This window comes from Equus przewalskii, chromosome 31, assembly GCF_037783145.1.
Source record: "Equus przewalskii isolate Varuska chromosome 31, EquPr2, whole genome shotgun sequence".
NCBI lineage: Eukaryota > Metazoa > Chordata > Mammalia > Perissodactyla > Equidae > Equus > Equus przewalskii.
In genome coordinates, this window is record NC_091861.1 from 6,283,254 (window position 1) to 6,298,532 (window position 15,279).

Here is a 15,279-nt window from a genome sequence, read left to right on the forward strand (position 1 = left end):
TTATATTTCAGATGGCATTAACAAAACAAAATTTATCCTAACAACGGATTGCTAGGCAAGGTATCAAATTATCACGTATAATCCATTTTAAAATAATTTTTCTAAGTTTTTCTTTCCCAATAAGATACCAAACCTTACCACAAATGCACTAAATGTGAAATAGTTAATCTTTTCTAGCAAATTCAAAATAGAGATAATTTCTTTATAAAATATGTAAGTATTAAATTTCTCAGGTATATATACCAAATTAATTTCCTAAGTTATCCATATATTAACTAACAATAATGAGATATGAACACATAATACTATATATAAACTACACACAAGTACATACTCTTACACGTTATTTTTCTCAAAAGTTAATGCTAAGGAAATACATACCAAAATTATAAGTACTTGGGTTAAAAAACTGCTCAGGAGGTGGATATGAAGGAGGAAGGCCTCGGCTTAAGCTTCTCTCATGTACTAATATATCCAAGACGTAATGTGGAGAAGTCCTACTTACAACAGCATCCAGTGACCACAAGGCAAAATAAGAGCAATTATGGAGATATTCTCCTGACCTAAAGAAAATTTCACAAAATTATTAAGTTACTAAACTGCTACACATACAAATACCAAAAAAAAAAAGAGAAACAAAAAGAAATCATACCTTAACGAATCCGGCATTTGTGCATGATACCAACGATTTATATCAAAAAGCCCTAAATACATAGAAGGCTTTCCCTGTCCATATATGTTCACCTGCCAGGTAAAGACTGAAACACTAGTGTCAGGAGACAGAGCTAAAACAAAAGAAGATAATTTTTAAAAATAGAGTAAATGATCTCACAGTAAAGTCCCTCAAACACAATTACAGCAAGATTTTCTCACAAATTAAGAGGTTTAATTTATACTTGATTTGATTTGTCAAAAGACATTTCTATCATTTATTCTTTAAGAAGAGATTCATGCACTTGTATCTTGACTGTTTTTCTATTTCAAGAAGACCTTATTAAAAAGTACTTATCAGAAAAGTTGTATCCTGGCTTGTTTTCAGTTAACACTTGGTAACCTTGAGATATTGGAAGTAAAAGTAGAAAATGATTTGAATGGATATTCTCCCAAGACGGATACATAGCTAGTACCAGAGAATATCAATACCTAAAATGGATGCCTTTAGGCATTAGAGTTCAATTCTTTAGAGGAATTCTAGTTGAGAAGAACTGATCTAGCTACATGGTAACGGGGGAAAAAAGGACAAGTACTTAGACGGTGGCTGCAATGGAAACACAGGAACAAAGTAAGAGACATCAACAGAAACAAAGAGGAAAGTAAAAGTCTGAGACACAACTAATGGGAAATATAAGAAGGAAGAAGTGAAGATGTGAGTGAGGAATAAGAAGGGAGAGTTTGCGAAGTCCTGTTTTCGACAAGGTTTGTTGGATGTGAAAACCAGGTCACAAACACAACAGGTGAGGACTAGGACAAAGGACTTCTCTGGGACGGATGAGCTAATCGTGAGAAGGAATCTCAGTAAGAACACGAACACAACCAGGGCCCCAGTGAACATTCCCACAACTGAAGACACCTACCACATCATCACATTTAATCCTCACAACCATCCTCTGGCAAAAGGTAGAACTGAATTATCCCCCTCACAGATGGGGAAACAGAGGCTCAGAAATGTTAAATAATTTGTTAAAGGTCACAAGTGGTGACAGAACTGGGATCTGAATCCATGTTGGGTTCTGAAATCTATGCAATTTTTTACTATGCCAGGATGTTTACCAGGAAAAATGGCTAACACTACGGGAGACAGAGAAAAAATTCAAGGCAACCAAGGCATATTTGACATATATGACTCAAAAAATACACAGATGGAAACATTCATAGACTATTCAAAGACTATTCATACTAGTCAAAACTAGAGATCACTTTCGTTTTGTCTGTTTTAAGAGCTGGATTAAAATACAAAGGTCCCTCATTTCCTTAATCTATTTAATTCTTGAGTTCCACATAGCAATCTAGAGAGCAAGAAGTACCTAGTATCTCACAGAGATATGAATAAATCCCGTAATTAGTATTTCAATTTTTTAACTGCCAAAAGTACAAATGCTAGAAACTAATACCTGTCATAAATCTTAAATCAAGCATTCACATGATAAATAATAGTACTTTTAACCAACCTTCATTCACACTGTCCTCCCTGTCACCATGAGATCGAAATTTCTCTATACTCTGGCATCCCAACAGTTTGGTATTGCTAGTTTGTCCTCTCAAAGGAAACACGCCACCTGTGAGGTCCAGTGTGTATCTTTCTTCACAGTACTCTAACCCCTGAAACATAAAATGTACACAAATCTATCTTAATAGGATTCTAAGCAAAAAATCATTCTGAAGTTAAATGTTCTCCAAATTTAAAGATTTCTCACACAATACAAAGAAAACACAAAAAAGTTAAAGAATGAAGAAAACACATCACTAAAAAGGGCTCTAAAATTTTACATAGCATAAACACAAATAAAAAGCTAAATTTAGTCTCTCAAAAATAATTACCAAAAAATCTTCTAAAGCTGTTATCAAACTTGGGAACCTTCATTCACCATTGTTTGTAGTATAACCTGGACTAACCATAAAAATTATATATACATATACTCTAGGCTAGCAAACCTATTCCTATGTTCTCACTGAAATTCTTGCTCTAGAATAGTAGTTCTTAAATTTTTTGCTCATCGATCCCTTTAAGAATATGACAAAAGCTACGAAACTTTCCCCAATAAAAAGCTTAATCATAAAAATGCCACACATAATTAAGGCACTTCATGGATTCCCTAAAACCCATCCATGCATCCACAAACAGTAGATTAAGAAAGTCTGTTCTAGAGAAAGGAATGTGAGGGTTCACCAAACATGGCTATCAGTAGTGCCCCCAGTATTTCCTCAAAAATTCAGCCAGAAAAATAGTCATGTTTAAGTCTAGATGCATTACCATATTCTGCAATTGCAAACGGCAAGATTGTTTATAAAGTCACCCCACAGTTTACTGCATGACATGTTACAGCAACAAAGTGGGGTTATTTTCCCCCACTTTTGGGGGAACTAATGGGGTTACCAATTAGGTCACAAGCTTGAGTCTTTTAGAGGAAAATGATGCCTACGGCAGTTAGGAGTGCTACCTTGGTAAAACAGCTAGTCTCCCGATCCCTAATCTAATACTTTTCCCATTATATTATGAATATAGTATTAACTTGGAAATAAGAATAACTTCTCAATATCTTAATATCTTAAAACAAAGACTTAAAATAGGCCAACAATGAACAAAATGGTAATATGAACCCATATTACCATTACCATTTACCTCATATAAGATTTGTCCTGATGCCAAACACTTTCTATCACCAAAGGCCAGCTGAAGCAGATGCAAACTCAAAACATCCCCTTCACTGAAAGAAAGAAAAATTAACTAAGGAGAGACACTAAGTATCATGTTCATACATTAAGCAATTCTTACTGCTCAAATAAATTTAGTTTGCATACAATATTGAATGCATGTGACAAAACTAAGGCCACTGTCAAAAATTTACTTTGTTTTTTTTTTTTCATAAAATGCAGTCCTTTCAAACAATAACTGATTTTTAATTTTTTATTGATTAACTTAAGCTGACATCATTTGTACACTTTAGTGACACTTGATGTGGCAGAGACAGTAAGTGTTTGCCCAATATTCCTTCTCCCCTTCTTCAATAGGTATGCTTAACTGGGCACACAGCTGCCTAAAATATACTACATTTGCCAGCTTCCTTTGCAGCTAGGTAGAGCAGGCCCAAGCTCTGGCCAATAAGATGTAAACAGAATTATCCCGCAGCAACTAAGAAAATCTTCCTTTGCTCCTTCTTCCTAGTCTCTTCCTCCATCTTGTTAGGCTTCTACTTAAAACGAAGATGTTGCCCTGTACCCTGAGGATGAGGGCTATACACTAAGGACATAAAGCAGAGCTACCAAATCAACTCTGCACTACTCGGTACAGCATGCACTAAGCATTAACAGCACAGACTTCAAAGCCCATTGTTTGAATCTGAATTCTTATTCTCACTGGCAGGTCTTTCTTAAAACATTTCTTTTACTTGGCTTCCAGGACACCACAGTCTCCTTGTGTCCCTCATTCTACACTAGCCTTAGTCTTCTGCTGGCTGTTCTGCTCTCTTGTTCTCAATCTCCAATCATCTCTAAGTACAGAAGGGTTCTAAGGCTCAGTTCCCAGCTCTCTTTCCTTTAGCTATTCTCATTCACTCTGGGGCCAGTGGTTCTCAATCTTGGTTGTTTATTATTAGACTCACCAGAGGAGCTTTGAAAAAATACCAATGCTTAGGGCCTACCGCCAGAAATTGATTTAATTGGTCTGGGGTAGCCAGAACAAATTCAAATAACTTTTCCTGGCCTACGTGGCTCTATACAAACTCATTCTACTTTTCTGGACTTATCTATGACTACTCTGCACTCTCCCCTTACTGGCCTTTTTGCTTTTCCTTGAGACATTTTACTAAGGCCTTTGCACTCCTTCCGTCAGATCTTCCCATGGCTCTCCCCACACCTGCCTCGACCAACTTCACTCAAATCTCCCTAACTAAACTATCTAAAATAGCAGTGCCCTACTCCGCCATGCTCTATTATCTCCTTTCCCAGCTTTATTTTTCTGCACTTAACATCACTACCTGAAATTGTATTAAATGTATGTACTAGTATATTTATTTACTATCTGTCTTCCTCACTGAAATATACAATCTAGCAGAATACAAACTTGTCTTATGAATTGCTATACTCTCTGGAACAACTACTAGCACACAGTAGATGCTCAGTAATTATGTTAAATGAGTACATGGACATGAAGCAAAGACAGCCTCTAAGAGACCAAATATTAAACAAGATAAACTGCATATAACCAACATTAAAGGGGTACCAGTCAGTTTTTCATTCACTTTCCATATTACAAAACAAAATGTGACTTTTATTATAACTGATGAGCACTACGGCAACAAATTAAGATGTATATCCATGTAATTTTGTGGGGGCATACTTACTCTACAGTGATTCTTTTCTTCCTCTTTTGTTCAAATGTCACTGATGGGGGGGAAGACGACACCACCTATCTTTCTGATTTAGACCTACAATCTAAATTTTGCATTATTTTAATCTACCTATAACACCAATAACGTGCTAGGAGATTCAATGACCAGAGGGATTACACACCTTTGTAAAATAAAAGATTAGTCTAAGAATGATTTAAAGCAGGATTCTCAACCTGGGGTCCAAGGTTAGACATAGGGCAGTCTGTGAGCTCCCGTAAATTGTATACAAGATTATTTCCATTGTTTATATATGTGTATATGTATTGTCTGTGTATATACACATTGTCTATATATGTGTATATATATTAATTATATATGTATCATTTATATATACTGTCTATATGTGTGTTTTAGATCACATTATATATACACACACCAAAATACATCATAGTCTTCATCAGATTCTCAAAGAGGTGCATGACCTACTAATTTAAGTATCCTTTTTCCCCCCTGAGGAGGATTTGTCCTGAGCTAACATCTGTGGCCAATCTTCCTGGTTTTTTTGTATGTGAGCTGCTGGAACAGCATGGTCACTGACAGATGAGTAGTGTAGGTCCGTGCCCAGGAACTGAACCTGGGCCGCCAAAGCAGAGCACATCAAACTTAACCACTAGGCCAGTGGGGCTGGCCCTAATTTAAGGGTCTTAGTCAAAGACTAGAAGTCCACAAAAATACCATTCTCAAAAATCTCTCACATCCATAATGACAAAGGCAAAGTAAATCATTTGGGAATAAATAATCCAAATTACAAATTAAATTAAACCTGTCCTATTAAAAGAACAGAGTACTAAAAAGTGGCTTAAAAATCATTAGAGGATTGTTTCCATGTGTTAATTGAGTATTGTTCCCACGTGTTAATTACCCAATGTGTTATGGATAATAAAGATAAGTAAATATAGGACCTCACCATAAGAAAAACGGAAAACACTGTTCTGCCCATATTTTAAACTGTGATTCATTTGTGCTTAGAATGCACATATAGCTCTGAAAACTACCTCACAAAAATGACTAAGGGAAGTGCATACAGTTTATATGGATTTTAGAAAAAAATCAGGAGCAGAGAAAGTTCAGATAGCTTTGTGATTATAAGGACAGAGTGAGCATCACTTACAGATAAGATTAAAAAGAGTAAACCTCTACAAAATCTACAAAATCAAGAATAGCATGATAAGAATAAATATAGACTTATTCACTAAGTTCCAAAATAATTTAAGAGGGAACCACTCAAGACTTTAATGTGGGAAATTTAGAAAAAGTAAAAGAAAAAAGATCCACACAAAGAATAATACATTTATAGAACTTACCATCCCAAGAGACAGTATTGGAAGGAAAAGTAAATGGAATACGAAATTGTTCAGACAAAAGTTCTCCCTCATTTCCCCCCACATAGAGCCTTCACAACACATTCCTCAAGCTGCCAGCCCAGAGTACGCTTGGATGGAAATATGGATTTGACTCGATAAAGGGTATCCCAATAGCTGTCTCTCTATTTTCATTTCAGCTCTTCTCCAGGACTGACAAATTTCAACAGTGGCAAATCAAGTCTTCATTCACTGACTTACTCACTATAGGGTAAGGCAAGACAAAACCTCAAAGTGCAGATGTCTAACACAAAAAACCAAAATGACCACAATTCAGGTACCTAGAATCTAAGGTAGAATGGACTTGGGAAGAGAAAGTACTGGAAACAGTGAGTTATCAAGATCACAGCATTTATACCACAAATGTAACTGTTTCATTGATCATCAAAGAAAGAACACTAAAGAAAAATAAGAGAAAGTCAATACTTACACTGTTTGAGCACTGGAAATGAACAAGCTTAATCAGTTAGAAATTAAATTGAAAGGAAAGATCTCTCACTAGCTATAGTTGGAACAAAATTAGAGCTTATGACAGAAAATTAACCAAATTAATCCCAGGACTATAATGTAAAAGGCAAGTAGAAGGACCAGAAAACAGAGCAGCGATACATAAAAATGAGAGACACATACACAATAAAGAGAAAAAAGGAATGAGATTATAAAAAGAAAAGATGTTCCTATGAGAGAAGAGAGAAGGCTATAAAAACCGCCTAAGGCAGTAAGAGGTTGCCTACTCATCTGTATTGGCTTACTCTTTAAAATAACATTCAAACAAGTCAAGCAAGCACAATTTCTTCTTATTGACATCTCAGAATTACTTAAAATCATAGTAACAACCATTTAACTTTTAAAATCATTTCAAATACCACTCACTAATTCACCAAATTATGTTGCTTTCACTAAAAAGACAACACAGTAGAAAGCTTTCTAAAGAAACTAACTGCTGCTCCATTTTTGACAAATATTTTTAAAAGCTACACGCATCACACTTACCTGTCCTGTGTAGACTGAACAGCCCACAAGTAACAGCAATTACAAGGATCATTCTCAGGTTCTTGAAAAGTAACAGCATATACAGGAACTCTCCCACCTTCCAATTGTGTGTAGTATCTACAACGGGCACAAAAAGTAGTAAATTTCGTATTTTTAAGTTATAATTTCATGAAGAAGAAGGAGCCCCATCTAAGAATCTGAGTTAGAGCAGCTACTGTTCATATGATCATCTTATCTTCAAAAACGCACAGGGTCCAAGATAACAAGACAACAGGCATGGCAGCCACCTTGCAGGCAGAACTGGGAAGAGTTCACATTACTAAAGTGCGTGCATATATGTATGTATGAACTGAACTAGTCCTTCCAGCCATATAAAGGTATGCCACAATGTACTGCTCCCCAGCGAGAGGCATCCTAGAAAGAGAAAATACTGCTACAACACTCCATTTCTGCTGCTTAGGTGTAGAGTCAGCTTCTCCATTACTACGACAGAATGAGTTAGAATCTTGAGTTCCTATATACCCCTTAAAAAGCATAAGCAGGCAAGTTGGGATGACAGCGCTATAGAAAACACTGTAGACGCCAAATTCTCCAGGTACTTCTTTAGGTGCAATTCAAAGACACGAGCTGATAAAAAGACATCAGCAAAGACAGTTGAGATGAACTTCCCATAGGGAACTCCTAGGCAATAGCATCATCACTTCATCACTGGTACTCTGCAGAAAAATCTGACTTTGAGGAAATGCTAGGACACTATTTACTTAAGGCGCTTGTAAAAATCTACTTTAATATTATCAAAGAACCCAAGAGTAAGCAATAGGCTGGTTTGAGATGAGGGAATCTTCTCGTTATTTTCCATCTCTCTCTTTTTTCTTTCACTTCAAATTTGGCAAACATTTATTACCAAACTCAGCCAAGTAGGTATCAATTTGTTGGCAGGACTAATATAGTAGAAAGTTTGGAAGGATGACTATTTTGTTGACTCATTTGCAAGATAAATTACTCAAAAAAAAATTCCAATATGCCTTCAAAAAAATGAAGAAATAAATATTAAATTGACAACTTAAAAGACAAATAGGATACTACTTAACTCAACAGATTAAATTAAAAGTCTGTAATGCCTATTTGCTACCTCTCTCAATAAAGGGTTAATTCCTCAGCAGTTTTAACACTATAAATACTAATGAAAAGAATCAATATAATTATATTAGAAGGAAGCTTCTGACAACATAAAAATTTTAAAACACAGTATTTTATAACTTTGATTTTATTTTTTTGTTTTGAGGAAGATTAGCCCTGAGCTAACTACTGCCAATGCTCCCTTTTGCTGAGGAAGATTGGCCCTGAGCTAACATCCATGCCCATCTTCCTCTATTCTATATGTGGGACGCCTACCACAGCACGGCTTTTCCTAAGTGGTGCCATGTCCACACCCGGGATCCGAACCAGTGAACCCTGGGCCACTGAGAAGCGGAATGTGCACACTTAGCCACTGGGCCACCAGGCTGGCCCCAATATAACTTTGATTTTAAAAAAGTCTTTTTTTCCCATCAACTGAGAAATACCACTGAACTACTACTTACAAATACGGCTATGAGAAAAAGTACTTCTAAAAGAATTTATACCATACAAACATGTACAGTCATGCACTGTATAATGACGTTTCAGCCAATGATGGACTGCATATACAATGGTGGTCCCATAAGAGTATAATGGAGGTGAAAAACTCCTATGGCCTAGCGACACAGCTATAATAATGTTGTAGGTTTTCATGAAGAAAGAGGCAAGTTATGGTGCATTATCTGTTTATAAGGGAATCTATGAGAAAAAAAAAAGAAGCAAACCACCACTGACAAATTTCTGAAGAGTGACATCTCCTCCAGAAGAGCCTCAGGCAGGTCCTTCAGGAGGCATTCCAGAAGGCACTGCTATCATAGGAGGTGACAGCTCCATGCATGTTACTGCCCCTGAAGACCTTCCAGTGGGACACGACGTGGATGTGAAATATAGTGATATTTATGATCCTGAGGGCTGTGTAGACCTAGGCCAATATGTGTGTTTGTGTTTTAGTTTTTAACAAAAAGTTTTATAAGTTAAAAAAATTAAAAATTTTAAAAATAGAAAAAAGCTTATAGAATAAGGATATAAAGAAAGAAAATATTTTTGTAAGGCTATACAATGTATTTGCGTTTTAAGCTAAATGTCAAAAAAATTTAAAGGTTATATGGTAAAAAAGGTACAGGAAGCTAAGGTTGATTTATTATTGAAGAAAGAAAATTTTTTAAAATAAATTTAGCCTAAGAGTACAGTGTTCTTCAAGTTTACAGTAGTGACAGTGATGTCCTACGCCTTCACATTCACTCACCTGTCAGATCAACTGCCAGTCCTGCAAGCCCTATTCATAAGTGCCCAATCAGGTGTACCATTTTTTAAATCTTTTATACTGCATTTTTACTGTGCCCTTTCTATGCTTAAATACACAAATACTTAGCATTGTGTTACAATGGCCTACATATTCAGCACAGTAACATGCTGTCAGGTTTGCAGTCCAGGAGCAATAGGCTATAACATCTAGGTTTCTGTAAGTACACTCTATGATGTTTGTACAGCAAAATTGCCTAATGATGAATTTCTCAAAACACACTGCCACTGTTAAACAATGCACGAAAGTAGTTTATCTTTATAGAGTCATGCTTCACTAGCAAATAGAACACCATAATAACCGAAATTCCTTTTAAATATATACTGAAATAATCAACCTAAATTCATGTGCTAAGTCATTCCATTACTATATCAAGTGATCATTTAATGCAATGAAAAACTACTCACACTCAATCATTAATCCATCCTTTTTCTCTTTATGCTAATTTTTAAAGATTAATAATTGAGTATAAGTTATATTCAGGAAAAAACTACCAATAACCAAGTAAGAGAAAAAATTACACTTACTCTCTTTTCATGCTTTTCATATTCCAAAGTGCTAGATAGCCATCAGAAAAACCTATAGCAAGCTGATTTGTCCTGTTTATGTAACTAAGAGTTGAAACGGCTGTTCCTGATGGGTTCAATAATTGGAAACACAGGTGGCGTCCTTCTCGCATCACACTTTCTCTGAAGTGTGGTACTTCAGCTGGGATACCAGTTACAACTTCAAGGTCTAAAAAAATAAGACAAGTAAGGTTAACAAGCTATAAACAGCACAAAAGCAAATGTATTACCCATTATTCAAGCCACAACTGAAGACTACTGGGGTCAATTAAAATAAGATTAGTGATAACAAAGCATGCTGAACTATAAAATAGCCACCCATATCTATTTAAATCCTATAATTTTCAAAATAATTTGTGTAATTTTAAAAAAACTCACACGACGTATCCAATATTATCTAAAGTAGATTCTTTTTCAAAAAAGCACTAAACAATTTCCTTAATCACAAAGCTGACATTTCTTTATTCAAATTTAGAACCACCTATCTATTCCCCCTGGAAAAATCCAGGTCTGGGGCAGAAAAAGATAAGCCTAGCACATGTTGTGCCAGAAATCTAGGAAGCTACCAAAGTCTAAAATGGATGTGTCAGACTATATGAAGGGGCTCTCATTAGCAAAAGCAGAAAATTTTCCACACCAAAAAATAATGAAAGTGAATGAAACACATTAAGATGTAAAAACCTCATGAGTTCCTGCCTCCTCATCTACAAAAGACCTCATTGAACCACTGGAAGTAACTGGGTACCAGCTTTATCCTGCCCTTTCTGTACAAATTCCATTTCAGAGTAAACATACAGCTCTAGTTAATGAGAACATTCTTCTTTACACTAAAAGAACTTTAAAATAATCATTTTTGCAGCCCCTAATGAAATAAGCTTTAGGCAACAATCTCAGTGGATAAAACAATTTAAAGTAGGGCTTTTCAACCTTGGCTCCATTGACATGTTAGGTCAGATAATTCTTTGCTGTCGGGGGCGCTGTCTTGTGCATTGTAGGATGTTAAGCAGCATCCCTGGCCTGTATCTACTAGATGCCAGGAGCAACTTTTGATAGTAACAATCAAAAATGTCTCCAGACATTACCAAAAATCCCCTAGAGGGCGAAAGTCACTCCCAGCTGAGAACCACTGGTACAAAGGCTGATGGGAAACTTAAAAAAGAAAGGATCATGCTATCATCACCTGAACCCACTGATCGCTAAATGTAAAATAAGACACCATGTGCATCCTAATATGATACATGAAATATCCAATATGATACTTCTGAAGTAGCCTTGCCAAATGTTGAATCTGAATCTAACCAGAGCAAATTTACATTTGCAGAAAATACTAAATGTAAATGACACCACATGAAAACACACAGATAATTTCAAAATGTGGGGCATTCTACAAGATAACTAACCTCTTCAGCAAGCCAGTGGGCACTAAAAGAAGAGAGGCTAGATAGGGAGGACTGCTCTACATTCAAGGAAACATGAGACCTAACTGTCAAGTCTAACGTGTGGACCTTGTTTGGATCCTGATTCAAACAATCCAAATGCAAAAAGATGCTTTAGAGACAATCACAGCAATGCGATCACACACTACTTACTAGATTATACGAAAGAATTATTATTAGTGTTGTTAAGAGTGGTAAAGGCATCATAATTATGTAGTAAAATAACCATTATTTGCTTTAAATTAACGTAGACAAAAAGAAGGGGGAAAAGGGAAACAGAACTGAAAAAAAACCTATGCATATATGGTAAATTTGAAAACTAACGAATTTAGGTGATGAGTATGTGGGAATTCTTATATTATCCTATCTACTTGAAGATGTCTGAAATCTTTAAAGAAAAGGAAAAATAGCGGCCAGCCCCGTGGCCAAGTGGTTAAGTTTGCGCACTCCACTTTGGAGGCCCAGGGTTTGCCACTTTGGATCCTGGGTGCAGACCTAGCACCGCTCATCAAGCCATGCTGTGGCAGCATCCCACATAGAAGAACTAGAGTGACCCACAGCTAGAATATACAACTATGCACTGGGGCTTTGGGGAGGAAAAAAGAGGAAGACTGGCAACAGATGTTAGCTCAGGGCCAATCTTCCTGACCAAAATGAACATATTTTAAAAAAAGAAAAATATTCACACCTGTATACTGGTGTAACCATTGTGAAAGAGCAGATTCCCTCAATGCTATCAGAAGGGGGGAAAAAACCTTATCACATTGCACTTGAAGAGTTACCCTCCTAATCCATTCTGCTTCTGAGGTTATTTTTTCATAGAATAGCAAGTCATTAAATTTTGCCAAAATAAATAGTTCATACAATGGAATACTGTAAACTTTTTCAAAAGACTAAGGTAGACTCTATATGTACTTACGTGGAAAGATGTAATACCATTAAGTTTGGAAAAATTACAAAATAGTATTTATAGTATGATAAATGTTAGGAACGTCATTTTCTATGTTATGTGTATTTCAGTGAAGTCTAAATAGTTGTAATCACAAATTACTTTCATAAGCAAAAAAATAAATTTTGCATTAAACCCCAAAATTCAGTTTTTTGTGGACTACAGAATTCAATGGCTTCAAAATTCTCATAATTGAGAAATGGTTCTGATCTCTGATCACAATCCAGTTTCCTTACAAAATCATCCTTGTGCTGAATTCAAGTATTGATTGCTGACTTCTGATACAAATGATTTTTTGGATTGCGGTAACATCAGTTTATCACATTACACAAATTTCAGGTGCACATCATTGTATTTCGACTTCTGTATAGACTACATCATGTTCACCACCAAAAGTCTAGTTTCCACCATACAAATGTCACCCTTTACCCCTTTCACACTCCCCCATGCCCTGAAATAAAGGATGTTTTGACTCTACTACTTTGATCTGAAGAGAGTTTTAATTATGAATACAAGCATTTTCATTAGCCTTACACCTCACCTATAATGATAGCATCTACAAAATGTACTCTGGAACAAAACTCCATCAAGACTATTTAATTCCTTTATCAATTTTTTATAAAGAGTACTTAAACAGTTTCTTATATTCTACAAACTCACTTTTAGTTTATTTTTGCTAATCAATTTTTTTCATTTAAACTTTATGCAGGATTTTATTCATCAATCAGGTCTTTATACATATCAAATTTTAAGGTGTAGTTTTTATCACTATGAGGATTTTTTTTTCTTAAGTGCATGTGTGGCCGTTGTTTCTGTCAAATCAGAGTTTTTCAGGTCATATTTTGCAGATTTAAATTTTGTTCAGATGATTTGGTTCTTTGGTCAATTTCCAGTCAAACATAATTTTTACCACTTGTAGTTTTAATCTGTTTTATTACATACTGACAATTTTTATTAGCTATGCTCATTATTATAAATTGGGATAAAATACTGATCATTTCTATCTACTTCTTAGCTGATTCATAAATGAACAGATCTGCGCTAATATTACAAGACTACTTTAAAAATCAAGAAGGCCCTCAAGGTCAAATGGTCCTTTCCTGAAACTTTAAAAGTACTACACATTTTTTAAAGTTTTTATGTTAGCTCTCCTCTCTACATAAACCAATCAAATGAGAGTCCCATAAATTAAAAAACCAAAAAGAACTGAAAGCACTTAATAAAGAGTAGATTTATAAATATAAGCATTTGAATTACAGGGAAAAAATTGTCTCTCTTCACTTTTTAGAAATTTAACTAGCATTAGTTCTATTTTAGGATATCATTTTGTGAGGGAAAACTTTCAACTACTCTATTTCCTATGACATTACTTTATTTCTGTCTTGGTCTTACCAAAGGAACATAAACAGCATGCCAAAGATACTACATCAGATCCTACAAAGCAGGATAGTTTTACTGTTTGACAAGGATCAAGATTTTATACCTTTAGCCTTTCTTCTGGCTCTTACTTAATAAGAGATATTATTCAAGTGTATATCTGGAAACAAAGAAATCAACATCCCTCTCTCTTTCAAGACCTAATTCAGTACATAAACACTTCATCAACAAAATAGAATATCCCATGTAAAAAGTATCCACAGTACTCAAAACGATAAAATAGGTCTAAACAACAAAAGAAACAAAGATATGTAAATAAGCTTCTATATAAGAGTTTTTGACTATGTTTAAAAATCAATCCATTGCACCAGAACATTCAGGTGCTGAATTTCTGGTTTCAAGCAAAGAATGACCAATTACCTGAGGCCTCCACTTCATTCTGACTGCATGACAAGTCATCCAAACACAGGTCAATAAGAAGGATCTGTCCAACATCAGTTACCACAGCTGCCACACCAAAAAGCCATCGCAAACTTGGGTGCAAATGCTGAGTGCTTGCACTGGCTCCTCCATGGTTAATTATAGGTTCAATAGCTGTCACCTAGAAAGCGAAATATATGATTTGCTTTTCTTATACAAAGTGAGAAAATACAATTAAAAACACAACAAACAAATTCTGAGGTTAAAGCAGTTATTAGTTATAAACATTTTAGTTATAAAACATATAAACGTGTTAGTTATAACATGATTAAATATTTATGATAAAAATTATAATAAAATTATAGAACATTTAGATTTTTATAAATTACAAAGATTTAGTACACGATACAATTATAATAAAGTTGTAAAAGTTATAAACTTATTTAAGATTTAAACATTTTCTAATATAGAATCAAATCTACACTTGATACTTGCGAATCTGAATAACATAATGAAATCTTCAGACACAAGAGAAGTTCTACCATTATTTCAATACATAAAAAATCAGTTGGAATAATAATTGGTATTATTGAAAATTTACTATATGTCAGGCATTGTGCTAATTTGTTCATTTAATGTCCACGATA

At 35.1% G+C, this 15,279-nt stretch overlaps 1 protein-coding gene across 2 annotated transcripts in view; it reads right to left on the reverse strand.

Moving 5' to 3' along the window:
• The window catches only part of AHCTF1 (AT-hook containing transcription factor 1), an 88,337-nt gene that overhangs the window by 52,208 nt on the left and 20,850 nt on the right, over window positions 1-15,279 (reverse strand). For both annotated transcript variants that reach the window (XM_070602615.1, XM_070602614.1), the window contains exons 4-10: window positions 14,633-14,813; window positions 10,412-10,619; window positions 7,463-7,579; window positions 3,341-3,425; window positions 2,169-2,319; window positions 653-785; window positions 382-563 (exon numbers count right to left, since the gene is read on the reverse strand). In XM_070602615.1, the coding sequence (XP_070458716.1) occupies window positions 382-563; window positions 653-785; window positions 2,169-2,319; window positions 3,341-3,425; window positions 7,463-7,579; window positions 10,412-10,619; window positions 14,633-14,813 (1,057 nt within the window). The remainder of the gene's footprint in view (window positions 1-381; window positions 564-652; window positions 786-2,168; window positions 2,320-3,340; window positions 3,426-7,462; window positions 7,580-10,411; window positions 10,620-14,632; window positions 14,814-15,279) is intronic.